Consider the following 13300-nt stretch of genomic DNA (forward strand, 5'->3'; position numbering starts at 1 on the left):
CCTGGCCACACCTGGCCACACCTGGCCACACCTGGGCACACCTGGGCACACCTGGGCACACCTGGGCACACCTGGGCACACCTGGGCACACCTGGGCACAGGTCCTCAGTTCAGTCGGAAGTCTTACTGTCACCAAAGACAACACTCCAACACTATTTAATCCCCTCGTTGTGATGAAAAACAAAACAATACTGTAAAGCCTTAGTGTGCCAACAGGGTACCAGTCAGTGGAAACTGGCTGTTTCTATTTTGGACAGCCTCAGAACAACTTTTTTTTTTTGTGAAAAATTTTAACATATGTTCATGTTAGAAAACGACCACTGCACAAGTGACACATGATCCTGTAGTGCCCGAGGCAGGCACACACAAGAGACACTACACAACTTGAACACAAATGCAATATGATCAAGTCTGCCATCTGTCAGTTTCAAGAAATGTATTTATTATGACTATTATGACCTTGATGTAGGCTGAAATTATTTGTAAGATGTATGTACCGTAGACGATTGTAAGTATAATAATGTATTCTGACAAAACAATGTCTGCATCTTAATAGTGTGATTTGCATAGGGGATGGGATTATTTGACAATTCACTTTTATATCATGGTTTTATTGTGATAAATGATATACTCTCCATACTGATTTTGGGAATATATTGACCCATGCTTTTCTACATGAATGTTTCACAAGGTCTCAAGAGTTGCTGGTTGCCGTCTATGCTTCAATTACTATATTTCTACTGTGTGTATAAAATGTTTATATGTACATAGGAGTCACAGAAATGCCTTCTCATGCTGTCCGTGCTGCCTGTTCATTATGCCATGTTTCAGTTATGTGGTAGTGATGTTTTTCATATTGTCTCCCTGATTTTAAAGGATTAAACATATTTTCTAGATGTTGAGTTTTGTCAATGTGTGAGCCAGCGTTACGTCACGTATTTGCTGCTCATCTTACCTCCTAGGTGAGCGGCGCGTGTCCCAACACCTGTCCGGGTCCTCCAACCTGGAAGCAGACTGCTCCTAGAAAAAACTGGATCGACAAAACTACACGGACGGAAGTACACGGATCGAGACTGTAACTAGATCCAAGAGCCTTTTATATACAAGCATTTTTATTTTGTAGCCTATATTATTGTATTGCTATGTAGCCTACACATCATAGGGAAAAGACGTCCACAGCTAACCACTTGCTCCCAGTATGCAGAAATCAGGTCGCTGACAAATAAGGGGTTTCTCTAGCAATCTCGAGTTGCGACACAGCTGTCTGGTCTAGTGCAGGACCCAAACGCATCTTGCTTCCCAGCAGGGCCGCTAATCTAGGAGGGGGTCCATGTCTGTTTATGTCAAAGAATAACTGATCCTAGATCAGAACTGATTTTTTCATCCGCTTCAAAGAACATCATTTCCCATCAACCACTTCCGGTGACGTAGAAGTTACAGAAAGATTCCAAGATGGTGCTCGAAAGTACTATGGTCTGGTAAGGTTATCAGACATCTAATATTAATCAGATTTTCGTTATTTTTAAGTAAAATAAAACTGTATATTTATGTGTTTGATATGTTTACATGTATTTGCAAGCAGTGAGCGTTAACCATAAATTACCGGGATATCAGCGAGCTAGCTAGCCAGCTAACCAGTTATTTTCCTGAGTCACTGCACAGTAGTCTAGTAAAATAGCTAGCTCTAGCGTGGTTTAGACAATAATTTAACCTTGTTTTTAGTTAATAGGATAGGGATGATACCCAAAGCAACAGAGTAACTAGGTACCGTCCTGTTTTGTTTGTGTTTGGATGAGTAGCTACCTAGTGGATCTGTAAATCGGTAAATTGATTCTGGTGCTAGCTGTGTTAGCTACCTTGCTAGCTAAACATAACAATGACAACTGGTCATTAGCTAGCTGGGTAGTGACAGCTGACTAGGTATTCTTTTGGCTAAAAACACATGTACATTTAAGGCCTCAATCACATGGAACAGCCTGTTATGTGTATGAGTTACAAATATATTCAATAGTCTATAGTTTGAACATTTAATTAATATCGCTCCGTTAGCCCATTCGCTGACCTGCAAATGAAATCACTCCAGTTAATAATAATAACCTTACGAAACTGTTCTATACGTTCAACTAGTGTGGACAACAGTGAGTACATGCGCAATGGAGACTTTTTACCCACGAGACTGCAGGCCCAGCAGGATGCTGTCAACATTGTGTGTCACTCCAAGACCCGCAGTAACCCCGAGAACAATGTGGGCCTCATCACCATGGCCAAGTAAGTGAACCGTGTGCCTGGTAACAGAACCGTGTGCATGGTAACAGAACCGTGTGCATGGTAACAGAACCGTGTGCATGGTAACAGAATTGTGGGCATGGTAACAGAACCGTGTGCATGGTAACAGAATTGTGGGCATGGTAACAGGATTTTGTGTGTATGAGTGTATGGGACATTTCACTGATTGCGAACAAATACAGTTTCACTAACAAGATGTGTTTTCTATGCAGTAACTGTGAGGTGCTGACCACGCTGACCCCGGATACAGGCAGGATCCTGTCCAAACTACACGCTGTTCAGCCCCGCGGAAACATCAGCTTCTGCACTGGCATCAGAGTAGCACATGTGAGTGTTCTACCAACTGCTGCACCATCGCATCTAGCAGCTATAACATCGTATTCTGGCTCTTCAATCACCTCTCCTGGTCTCTCCGATCCCTCTAGCTGGCTCTGAAGCACAGGCAGGGGAAAAACCACAAGATGCGCATCATCGCTTTTGTGGGCAGCCCAGTCGAGGACAACGAGAAAGATGTGAGTTGTCATTCTGGTGTCTGTGTCTGCATACAGTAGATGTGTCTGCATACAGTAGATGTGTCTGTATACAGTAGCTGTGTCTGTCTGCATACAGTAGATGTGTCTGCATACAGTAGCTGTGTCTGTCTGCATACAGTGTCATGGGGTGTAAGTTTAAAAACCTGATTTTCCTCAGCTGGTCAAAATGGCAAAGCGTCTGAAGAAGGAGAAAGTGAGCGTGGACATTATTAACTTTGGTGAAGAGGTACGTGGTTTTCGGCTTCCACAGCTATGTTGTTGTCCGAGAGAGAGACTGTTATGGGGCAGGTAGAGAGACTGTTATGGGGCAGGTAGAGAGACTGTTATGGGGCAGGGCTTGAAATTGACTTTTTTTTACTTGGCACTGGTGCTCCCAACTTTAAAAAGTTTGGATCATTTGTGTAACGATCTTTATGTTAAAGATTTATATTGCATGCTAGTTAATGGTCAACATTGGCAAAATGGTTGCAATATCAAGCCCTGTGGGGAAATGATGATGATGCGTGTATGTATATCTGCCTCCTGCAGGAGATTAACACAGAGAAGTTGACTGCCTTCATAAACACTTTGAATGGAAAAGAGGGTTCAGCAGGTTCCCATCTGGTGACCGTGCCTCCAGGACCCAGCCTGGCCGACACCCTGCTCTCCTCCCCCATCCTGGCTGGGGAGGGAGGCGCCATGCTGGGTCTGGGGGCTAGCGACTTTGAGTTTGGGGTGGATCCCAGCGCCGACCCAGAGCTGGCTTTGGTAAGAAACATGCATGGAGAAGTTATCCAAGGCAAACCGGCACAATCTCTCTTTCACTCATACACCCCCCTCCTACTCTCCCTCCTCCTTGTTTTCTCATGAATCACTTCATCTCTTATGTTACCTTACCTGGTTAAATAAAGGTGAGCTGAAGTGTAACCCCTGTGTGCAGGCTCTGAGAGTGTGTAACCCCTGTGTGCAGGCTCTGAGAGTGTGTAACCCCTGTGTGCAGGCTCTGAGAGTGTGTAACCCCTGTGTGCAGGCTCTGAGAGTGTGTAACCCCTGTGTGCAGGCTCTGAGAGTGTGTAACCCCTGTGTGCAGGCTCTGAGAGTGTGTAAACCCCTGTGTGCAGGCTCTGAGAGTGTGTAACCCCTGTGTGCAGGCTCTGAGAGTGTGTAACCCCTGTGTACAGGCTCTGAGAGTGTGTAACCCCTGTGTGCAGGCTCTGAGAGTGTGTAACCCCTGTGTGCAGGCTCTGAGAGTGTGTAACCCCTGTGTGCAGGCTCTGAGAGTGTGTAACCCCTGTGTGCAGGCTCTGAGAGTGTGTAACCCCTGTGTGCAGGCTCTGAGAGTGTGTAACCCCTGTGTGCAGGCTCTGAGAGTGTGTAACCCCTGTGTGCAGGCTCTGAGAGTGTGTAACCCCTGTGTGCAGGCTCTGAGAGTGTGTAACCCCTGTGTGCAGGCTCTGAGAGTGTGTAACCCCTGTGTGCAGGCTCTGAGAGTGTGTCACCCCTGTGTACAGGCTCTGAGAGTGTCCATGGAGGAGCAGAGACAGAGGCAGGAGGACGAGGCCCGCAGGGTTGCCGTGGTGTCGGCTGCAGAGGCTGGTGCCCCCTCCCCCACTGCAGACGGTGAGAGGAAACAGACTAGCGATGAGTCCTTCTGATGAAAACAGAACCTGCTAACCAATCAGTACCCACATCCTTCCGAGCAGTATTTTAACTGCCTAACTTCTCTCCTCTCTCCGTCTCCTCTTTTGCTGCTTCAGAGTCAGACGACGCCCTGTTGAAGATGTCCGTCCCTCAGGTGGACACGGCCACACCTGCTCTTCCTGACATCAGCCGCATGACTGAGGATGAACAGATCGCCTACGCGTTGCAGATGTCCATGCAGGGCGCAGGCGGAGGTCAGTGGCTCGTGTCACACCACACAGTGGGCCACACAGTGGGCCACACAGTGGGCCACACAGTGGGCCACACAGTGGGCCACACACACACACAAACACCCTGACGTTTCAGTGTCATACTTGTGTCCTGCAGAGTTTGGTGGCGCAGAAGACATGGACACTGGGGCTCCCATGGACTCTTCTGAAGCTAAGGTGAGACTGACCTTCTGGTGAGACTGACCTTCTGGTGAGACTGGTCATCACCTGCTGTAGTGTCATCGCCTGCTGTAGTGTCATCACCTGCTGTAGTCTCATGGCCTGCTGCTCCCGTGTGTGTAGGATGAGGAGGACTATGATGTCATGCAGGACCCAGAGTTCCTCCAGAGCGTCCTTGAGAACCTTCCCGGCGTCGACCCCAACAACGAGGCGATCCGCAACGCCATGGGTTCCCTGGCCTCCCAGACTGGCTCCAAACCCCCGGAGGGCAAGAAGGATGACGAAAAGAAGAAATAAACACACACGCGTGTACACGCAGTATGGAAGACTACTGGAGAATGAAAGACTGAGAGATGTACGGTGTCAGTTTTCCCATCCAAAGCATACATTAAAAACATTTTAGACACCCTGTAAAGGCCTGTTGACAATGGATCCTTCTATAGTATAACTGTGTAAACGGAAACCTGTCATTCATGGGAGTTTTTGTATAGTTAAGGCTTATGACCAAGGCTTTATTCTGTTTTTCGTCAAGGCTGATGCATGTTTCTTTTTTTGGGGGTGGGGAAACTTTTGTATTACAGTGGGACATGGTAACTACTCAAACATTCAGTAAATAGATATTACCTGCTGATAAACCTTAATAAATTTACAAAATAAAACAGCAGTTTAAGTTGCCTTTGTTACATTTCGGAACTGCTAATAGAAGGATATTACCACTACAACCTTAAAATCTAACATGGCTACGTCTGTCAAGTTAACATATTCTTTAGTTACATCATTAGTTATTTGTATGTCAAACGTAGGTGTCATTGTTGATAAAATTGTAGCTCCGTTTAGTAAACTGAAGTACTGTGAGAAGTAAACTTTGGCGTGTAGATAACTTGGATCATTACATGTTGTGACTCCGGGTCTGGCCTCTCGCTTTCGTCCATCTTCTGATGACGAACAACTCATGCGTCATCCTAAAGGAAAGTCAGGATTCCCATTTAGTTTAAGGTAAACAAATCTAGACATTTTCTTCGCTGTTAAGAGTTTAAAAACTTTACAACTATGTCACTAAATACTTTGTATGTCTTAAGGAGGCTTAGCTAGACACCAGCTTGTGTTTTGCACACTATACATTTGGTTTAAACTCGATTAAACGTAAACGTAAGAGGTAACTAGCTAAATGCCCCTCAATGTGTCGTCGAGGCGGGTTGGACGTCAGCTAGCCAGCTAACAGACGGAGCTAACTAGCATCTGCATGGCTAGCCTGTTGAGGTGTTCTTAGCCACAAAGTTTGTAAATGTTTAATCATACAATAAAACATATAGATAGCCAACAAAGCGCCACGATTGTTGCTTTTTTGTATGTTTTTAGTGCACTCCGGCAGATGTTTTGATTTCATTTGGAGGAAAAGCAGTAGCTTGCAAGCTAAGTTGGTAAAAGCAGAGAAGGAAATGGCAAGTTCAGGAAGCATGCAAGAGGCTAACTGGCTAGCGACGTTATTAGGCTAGCTGTTTGCAGACTAAAATAAAGCTGGTATGACCACGTTTCTTTGACGAACTAAGTAGTAGACTGATCAAGGAAGCATTTAAACATTTGGTCAAACAGAAGGTAGAACATTTAAATTTTCTGCTAATTGTTTACCAAATATGGGCAGGCCTTGGTGTAATTCAACATGCTATCTGTTTCCCTGCAGGGTTTGGTGGTTATCTGGGAATGGGGGACATGAAGACCCCAGACTTTGACGATTTGTTGGCAGCCTTTGACATTCCTGACATTGATGCCAAAGAGGCCATCCAATCCAGCCCAGAGGAGTGCGGGGAGGACTCAGGGAAGGGCCACAGCAGCTCCCCCTTAAGACCCAACAGCCCTCCAAGCCCTCAGGGTGACACTCCGGTGGTCAGTGTGATTGTGAAGAACAGCGTGCGGTCTGACGTGTTTGGAGAGGAGGAGGAGGGGTCGGATGAGGAGGAGGATGATGATGATGATGATGAGGAGGAGGAGGAGGAGGAGGAGGAGGAAGACAGCCCTGAGGGGAGTGGCACCACAGCCCCTCGGACGGAGGCCAGAGGGGGAGGGTCTCTGCTAGGAGCACGGCTGGCCAGCCGCATGCCTGGTCTGGTCTGCTCAGAGCCACAGATCCGCAATGGCTTTGAGGGCCCCCCACCGACCCTGGAGGCTAACCCCAGGGTGCAGAGCCAGGCCGGTGGGGACTTGTGGTCCTCCAGTTCCCCCCTGGCCGGCAGAGAAGACAGTGGAGGAGAGGGGCAGTCTGTCAGCAACGCCAGACACACAGCCAGCTTCCTCGGCAGAATCAAGCCTCTCCTCACCCCACACGCGTCTCTCCCCACACCCTTCACCTCCTCCCCCCCCCCCCTCTGACACCCAACACCTGCCCCCTCCCTCCATCCTCCATGTTCCTCGCCCCCCCAGCCCACCCCCAACCCCTCCCCCCTCCAACGGGAGCATCAGATCTGGGCTCCGGCGCCTCATGGACTCTGATTCTGACTCGGAGCCTGACCTGGGAAGCCCGCTGGTGATCCAGGAGAGCCCAGATTCTCCCATGCGCTCGCCGCCCAAGTTCCCACGGCGACACAGAAGACCCTCCGAACTGTTTGGCTCGCCTACGTCATCGTCCCCTCCCCCTCTCCCTGCCCCCCCTCTCCTCTCTTCTCCCCGGACGCTGTCAAACGACAAGCCCCCTCCCTCAGAGAAGGTGTCCTTCACTCCCAGGTGTCCCCCCCAGCCTGAGCATCCTCCAGCCTGGCTGTCCTCCCCCCTCACCGCCCCAGACGAAAAGTATCCAGAACACATCATCGACGAGAGGGACTCCCCAGAAAGCCCTCCGCCTGATCAGACGGGCGCCGTCCCGCCCACGTCCAAGAAAAGCCCCAGCCCAGCTCCTACTCCTGCCCCCATGTTGCAGGGTCCCCAGGGTAGACAGGGGCCCCAGAGCAGAGAGGAGCCCCAGGAGAGCGATCCCAGTCAGGGGAGTGGGACGGAGGAAGGGGAGAAGATGGAAACAGAGGATGGACAGAGAGGTGCGGACGCTCCTGCTGCCGGCTCCTCTCACATGGATCCTAAGCTTGCAAACGCCACGGCAACCACAGCAGGCCCCTCCCGGCCCCTCAAAGTCCGAATCAAAACAGTGAAGACCCCGACCGGCAGCATCACTAGAACCGTGACCAGAGTAGCTCCCAAAGGAGCGGGCGGGACCTCCTCCAAAGGCGTGGACGGCTCCAGACCCCCCCCAGCGGGGCGTAAGGTCGCGACCAGGCCTAAGAGGGTGCCGTCCCAGCAGCAGAGGGCCAAGGACGGTAGCCCCCTGCCCGTTTCCACCCTGCAGGACGCCAGCTCCGCCATGCTTGCCGCCGCAAGCAAGGCCCAGAACAGCATGGCCGCGGAGAGCAAGCCCAAGGTGTCCGCCACAGCCGTCAGCATCACCAGGTCTGCGGCGCTGCCACCCGTGTCGTCCTCCCCCAGGATGGCGCCGGCAGGGGTGAACGTGCGTGGCCTGGGCCAGAAGACCCTGACCAGCAGCATGTCACTGGCCTCCCCCCTCCTCCCCGCCCAGGGGGGCAGCCGGCCGGCCTCCATCGTGAACAGCACGGGGGCCATCATCTCCCGCAGCCAGTCCAGCCTGGTGGAGGCCTTCAACAAGATCCTCAACAGCAAGAATCTGCTGCCCAGCTACAAGCCCGACCTGTCCTCCCCTCCCCCCCCGGAGTGGGGCCTGCCCCTGCCGGCTCAGGTGACGCTGTTTCCCTGACCCCGTACACAGACAGGGACTTGATACAATGCTGTTTCTCTGGGTGTGTGAAGAGTCTCCCCCTTCTAAACACACTCTCTTTCCTTCCTTCTCCTGCAGGGCTTCCGCTGCCTGGAGTGTGGCGATGCCTTTGCCCTGGAGCGTAGCCTGGCACGCCACTACGACCGGCGTTCCCTGCGCATCGAGGTGACGTGTAACCACTGCGCCAAGAGGCTGGCCTTCTTCAACAAGTGCAGCCTGCTGCTGCACGCCCGCGAGCACAAGGAGAGAGGCCTGGTGATGCAGTGTTCTCACCTGGTGATGAGGCCTGTCAGCCTGGAGCAGATGATTGGTCAGCAGGACACCACTCCTATTGGTTAGTGTATTCAGACCAGGATTGGCTGCACACGGGATGATGTCACACAGACTGCTGTGTGTGTCATGTTTCATGTGGTTACACCTCCTGTGTGCTCGATCTGATTCTGTCCATTCTCTCTCTCTTCATCCCTCTCTCCTCTCCTCCAGGCATGCTCTCTCTTTCCCCCTCCATGTCGTCTCTGCTGTCGCCCTCGGTGACCGCCCTGACAACAGCCCCGGCGACCGGCCCCGCCCCCCAGCTGCAGAAGCAGCCAATCGTCAGTAAGAAGGCAGAGCCAGTGCAGTATGGCAGTAACAAGTGTCCTGAGTGTCACGTGCAGTTCAACAGCAGGACGGAGGTGGTGGCTCACTTCCAGGAGGTCAAACCAGCCCTCAACACAGTACGTGTTTGTGTGTGTATGAGGGATGCTCATTTAGAAAAACATAATTGACGATAACCAACGCTCGTTAACGACCGTTAACCGTTAACCAACAAGATTAAAAAAGTCAACTGGACAAGTGTCTTTGACACATTAAACAAAATACCAATAAAACAAATGGTTTTCCCCTTAAGGGTTTGATTTGTAAACAGCAGCATCCGAGAGCGCCGTCTGTACGTTTAGTCATTTAGCAGACACTCTTATCCAGAGCGACTTACAGTAAGTACAGGGACATTCCCCCCGAGGCAAGTAGGGTGAAGTGCCTTGCCCAAGGACACAACGTCATTTGGCACGGACGTGAATCGAACTGGCAACCTTCAGATTACTAGCCCTCCTCCCTCACCGCTCAGCCATCTGACTCCCTGGTGTCTGTAACTACATCTTTGGGGGCTGTAACAACTCAGAAGTCCGGTTACTTTGCTGCTTCTCAACAACGGAAACGGACATTGGCAAAGGAGCAGAAAATTGCTAGATTTGTTGCTAGGTACATCTTTTTAGTCACTAGGGAACAGAGAGGTGAAGTAACTAGGGAACAGAGAGGTGAAGTAACGAAGTACAAATACTCCTCTCCTCTCTCTGTGTGGAAAAAAAGTTTTGAAAGGTAAAAACAAAACCAAAAATTACTATTAACCTTTTTACGTGAATAAAAAAAGTTTCCCCAATTTTATTGGAACAAGTTCAACAAATATTTGAAAAAATATAATGTTGAAAGGTTTAAAAAATATTTTTTCTGAAAGAGGTAAGATATTTGTTTATTTTTGGAAGAGTTGAAAAAATATTAGCTAAAATAATGTTGAAAGGTTACAAAAATATGTATCTGCTAGGGAAGGTGAAAAGTAGGTAAATCTGGCGACACTGTCGCTAAATTGGCAAAACTGTTTTACCGATAGTATTAACCGGTAAACATTCATATTGTTGGTTAACAGTTACACGGTTAGTTATGAGCATCCCTAGTGTCTCTAGATACCTGATGTCCCTCGTGTGGTTGTCAGCAGTCTGTAGAAGGCGTGTCTTTGTGGGTGCAGCTAACACGTTCCTGCCCCCCTCCCCAGTCGTGTATGGAGTGCTCCCCCCCCATGCTCCTGCCTAACGGCTGCAGTGCTGCCGCTCACCAGCGCATCCACAAGTCCCGCCCCCCCCACGTCTGCCCCGAGTGTGGGGGCGTGGCCAAGCAGGCGGCCTTCCAGGCCCACCTGGAGCACGCCTGCCTGCACTTCGCACGCCGCATCGGATACAGGTCAGGATCTCTCCTCCTCTTCTGTCTCTTTGTCTGTCCCTCTCTCTTTGCCTCAATCTCCCTCTCTCCCTGTCTCTCTCCCTGTCTCTCTCGCTGTCTCTCTCGCTGTCTCTCTCCCTGTCTCTCTCCCTGTCTCTCTCCCTGTCTCTCTCCCTGTCTCTCCCTGTCTCTCCCTGTCTCTCTCACTGTCTCTCTCCCTGTCTCTCTCCCTCTCTCTCCCTGTCTCTCTCCCTGTCTCTCTCCCTGTCTCTCTCCCTGTCTCTCTCCCTGTCTCTCCCTGTCTCTCTCTCTGTCTCTCTCCCTGTCTCTCTCCCTGTCTCTCTCCCTGTCTCTCTCCCTGTCTCTCTCCCTGTCTCTCTCACTGTCTCTCTCCCTGTCTCTCTCCCTGTCTCTCTCCCTGTCTCTCTCTCTGTCTCTCTCCCTGTCTCTCTCTCTCTCCCTGTCTCTCTCCCTGTCTCTCTCACTGTCTCTCTCCCTGTCTCCAGGTGTTCCAGTTGTCTGGTGGTGTTTGGAGGTCTGAACTCTGTCAAGTCCCATATCCAGACGGCTCATTGTGAGGTGTTCCACAAGTGTCCCAGCTGCCCCATGGCTTTCAAATCTGCCCCTAGCGCACAGGGCCACATCAGCACCCAGCACCCCACCCTCACCGCTGGACAGGCCAAGTATGCACTCACACACACACACACACACACACCTAATATTGCCTGTCCTATTTGTATTCTTATATGTTTGCTCTTTCCTTCTCAGGATGATCTACAAGTGTGTGATGTGTGACACAGTGTTTACCCAGAAGCCCCTGCTGTACGTTCACTTTGACACCCATCTGACCAAGCAGAAGGTGCACGTGTTCAAGTGCCCTGAGTGTACCAAGCTGTATGCCCAGAGGAGCTCCATGCTGGAGCACATCAAGGTATGTCTGTATGCCCAGAGGAGCTCCATGCTGGAGCACATCAAGGTATGTCTGGAGGTCAGGTCTCAGTGGGGCCTCTCTCCTTCCTTTTTAAATACTTCTTCTTCTCTCTCTCATGTTGTTTTGTTGCTCAGTCTACACACAAGGGCCCTGTGGTGAAACAGGAAGTGCCTGTTGCCGTGACGCCGGTTCCAGCACCCGCGCCCCGCGCGCGTGGGTGTGTGAAGGCAGAGAGCTCGGATGGGGAGGAGTGGAGAGACCAGGACGAGGAGGAGGAGGAGGAGGAGGAGGACAAAGAAGCAGACAGGACCAAGACCACCTCAGACTGGAGTTGTGCCCCCTGCCACGCCCGTTACAACGACAAAGAGGACTACATTACCCACATGGCCGAGCAGCATGGCAAGGTCAGGACTAACAGCAAAGCAGTGCCACTTGTCTTTCAAGCGGTCAACACTGAGTCACCTCCATGAGTGGATTGTACATTGTGTCCCTGAGCTGACCTTTAACAGTGGTGTAACTGTGTGTAACTGTGGGCAGGTTTTAAAGAAGTTCCCGTGTAGTCTCTGTGAGAGCTCCTTCTCTTCCACCTCCAGCCTCAGACGCCACATCCGCGTCAAACACAAGGGCATCAAGAGAGTCTTCCACTGCCAGTGAGCACCCTACACACTGCACCCTACACACTGCACCCTACACACTGCACCCTACACACTGCACCCTACACACTGCACCCTACACACTGCACCCTACACACTGCACCCTACACTCTAAAAACCTACCTTTGTCTCTACACCCATTCAGCATTTTCCTCAAGATCCCCAGTCCTAACACATTTCTCCCCCCCTTCTCTCTGTCTCTCCCCCCCTCTCTCTCTCTCCCCCCCCCTCTCTCCCCCCCCCCCCTTCTCTCTCTCTCTCCCCCCCCCCTCTCTCTGTCTGGAGGCTCTGCACTGAGGGGAAGCGTACCTTCAGCAGCAGACTGGTGCTGGACAGACACATCCAGCTGAGACACGCTGGGGACACAGGACAGGTACACACACACACATGTTGTTTAGCTCTGTTTTCTAATGTTATGAGATGGGAGGAGTGTGTGATGCAGTCTGTGTGTGTGTGTGTGTGGCAGCAGCCAGGGCTGGAGGGGGCTGCCAGCTCCCCAGAGCAGGACAGCGGCTCTCTGCCCCCCCTCAGCTCCGAGGGCGGGGCGGGGGGGAGGGCGAGGAGGGTGAAGATGGAGGAGGAGGAGGAGGACGAGGTCACGGAGGGGCCCAGCCCGGCCAAGAGGCCTCGCACGGCCCCCCCCGCCCCTCCAGAGTCAGGCTACCGCTGCGCTCCCTGCGGCTTCTCCACCGACCACCAGGCGCTCTTCCTGGAGCACATCCCTCAGCACCGTGGCGACGGAGCCGGGGGCGGAGCCAGCCTGCAGTGCCTGCAGTGTGGCGCCTGCTTTGCCTCCGCCCCCTCCCTGTCCCGTCATCGCTTCATCAGCCACCGGGTCAGAGACACGCCCCCTGACCACCACGGCCACGCCTCATCCAATGATCGCCCTGCTCTCTCGCCCGGCAACGGAGGGAACTACGGCGATGCCAGCCCGTGGGGGGATGCCCCAGGGTCCCCCTCTTCGCACGCCCTCACGTCCCTGGGAGAGGAGAGGGAGGGCAGGGTGGGGTGTAAGGTGTGCGGGAAACGCTTTGACAAGACGGCGGATCTCAACACACATTTCAGGACTCACGGCATGGCGT

The 13300-nt window shown here is 51.7% G+C and overlaps 2 protein-coding genes across 2 annotated transcripts; both read left to right on the plus strand.

Moving 5' to 3' along the window:
* Positions 1-1398: 1398 nt before the first annotated feature.
* LOC136943766 (26S proteasome non-ATPase regulatory subunit 4-like) lies at positions 1399-5303 on the plus strand. The gene is made up of 10 exons (XM_067237210.1): positions 1399-1478; positions 2128-2268; positions 2499-2613; positions 2712-2798; positions 2977-3045; positions 3348-3566; positions 4310-4418; positions 4556-4693; positions 4827-4885; positions 5012-5303. The coding sequence occupies exons 1-10, from the start codon at positions 1453-1455 to the stop codon at positions 5183-5185; spliced, it is 1137 nt and encodes a 378-aa protein (XP_067093311.1). The 5' UTR covers positions 1399-1452; the 3' UTR covers positions 5186-5303.
* A 1093-nt stretch (positions 5304-6396) lies between these two features.
* znf687a (zinc finger protein 687a) lies at positions 6397-13214 on the plus strand. Its single transcript, XM_067237208.1, is given in 13 exon segments — positions 6397-6484; positions 6570-7240; positions 7242-8624; positions 8742-8997; positions 9147-9379; positions 10471-10655; positions 11141-11317; positions 11403-11565; positions 11700-11969; positions 12103-12215; positions 12504-12591; positions 12685-12760; positions 12763-13214. Coding segments are annotated over 12 exon segments (3906 nt in total). The 5' UTR covers positions 6397-6484; positions 6570-6589; the 3' UTR covers positions 13074-13214.
* The last annotated feature ends 86 nt before the right edge of the window (positions 13215-13300 follow it).

Source organism: Osmerus mordax, chromosome 6, assembly GCF_038355195.1.
Source record: "Osmerus mordax isolate fOsmMor3 chromosome 6, fOsmMor3.pri, whole genome shotgun sequence".
Taxonomy (NCBI): Eukaryota; Metazoa; Chordata; class Actinopteri; order Osmeriformes; family Osmeridae; genus Osmerus; species Osmerus mordax.

What these genes read in the sequence shown, in the direction of transcription:
- LOC136943766 (XM_067237210.1), top strand. Translation starts at nt 1,453, where the DNA reads ATGGTGCTCGAAAGTACTATGGTCTG. An exon ending in CCCCTCCCCCACTGCAGACG is followed by an intron (nt 4,419 to 4,555) that starts GTGAGAGGAAAC and finishes TTGCTGCTTCAG; the next exon opens with AGTCAGACGACGCCCTGTTG. An exon ending in CATGCAGGGCGCAGGCGGAG is followed by an intron (nt 4,694 to 4,826) that starts GTCAGTGGCTCG and finishes TGTGTCCTGCAG; the next exon opens with AGTTTGGTGGCGCAGAAGAC.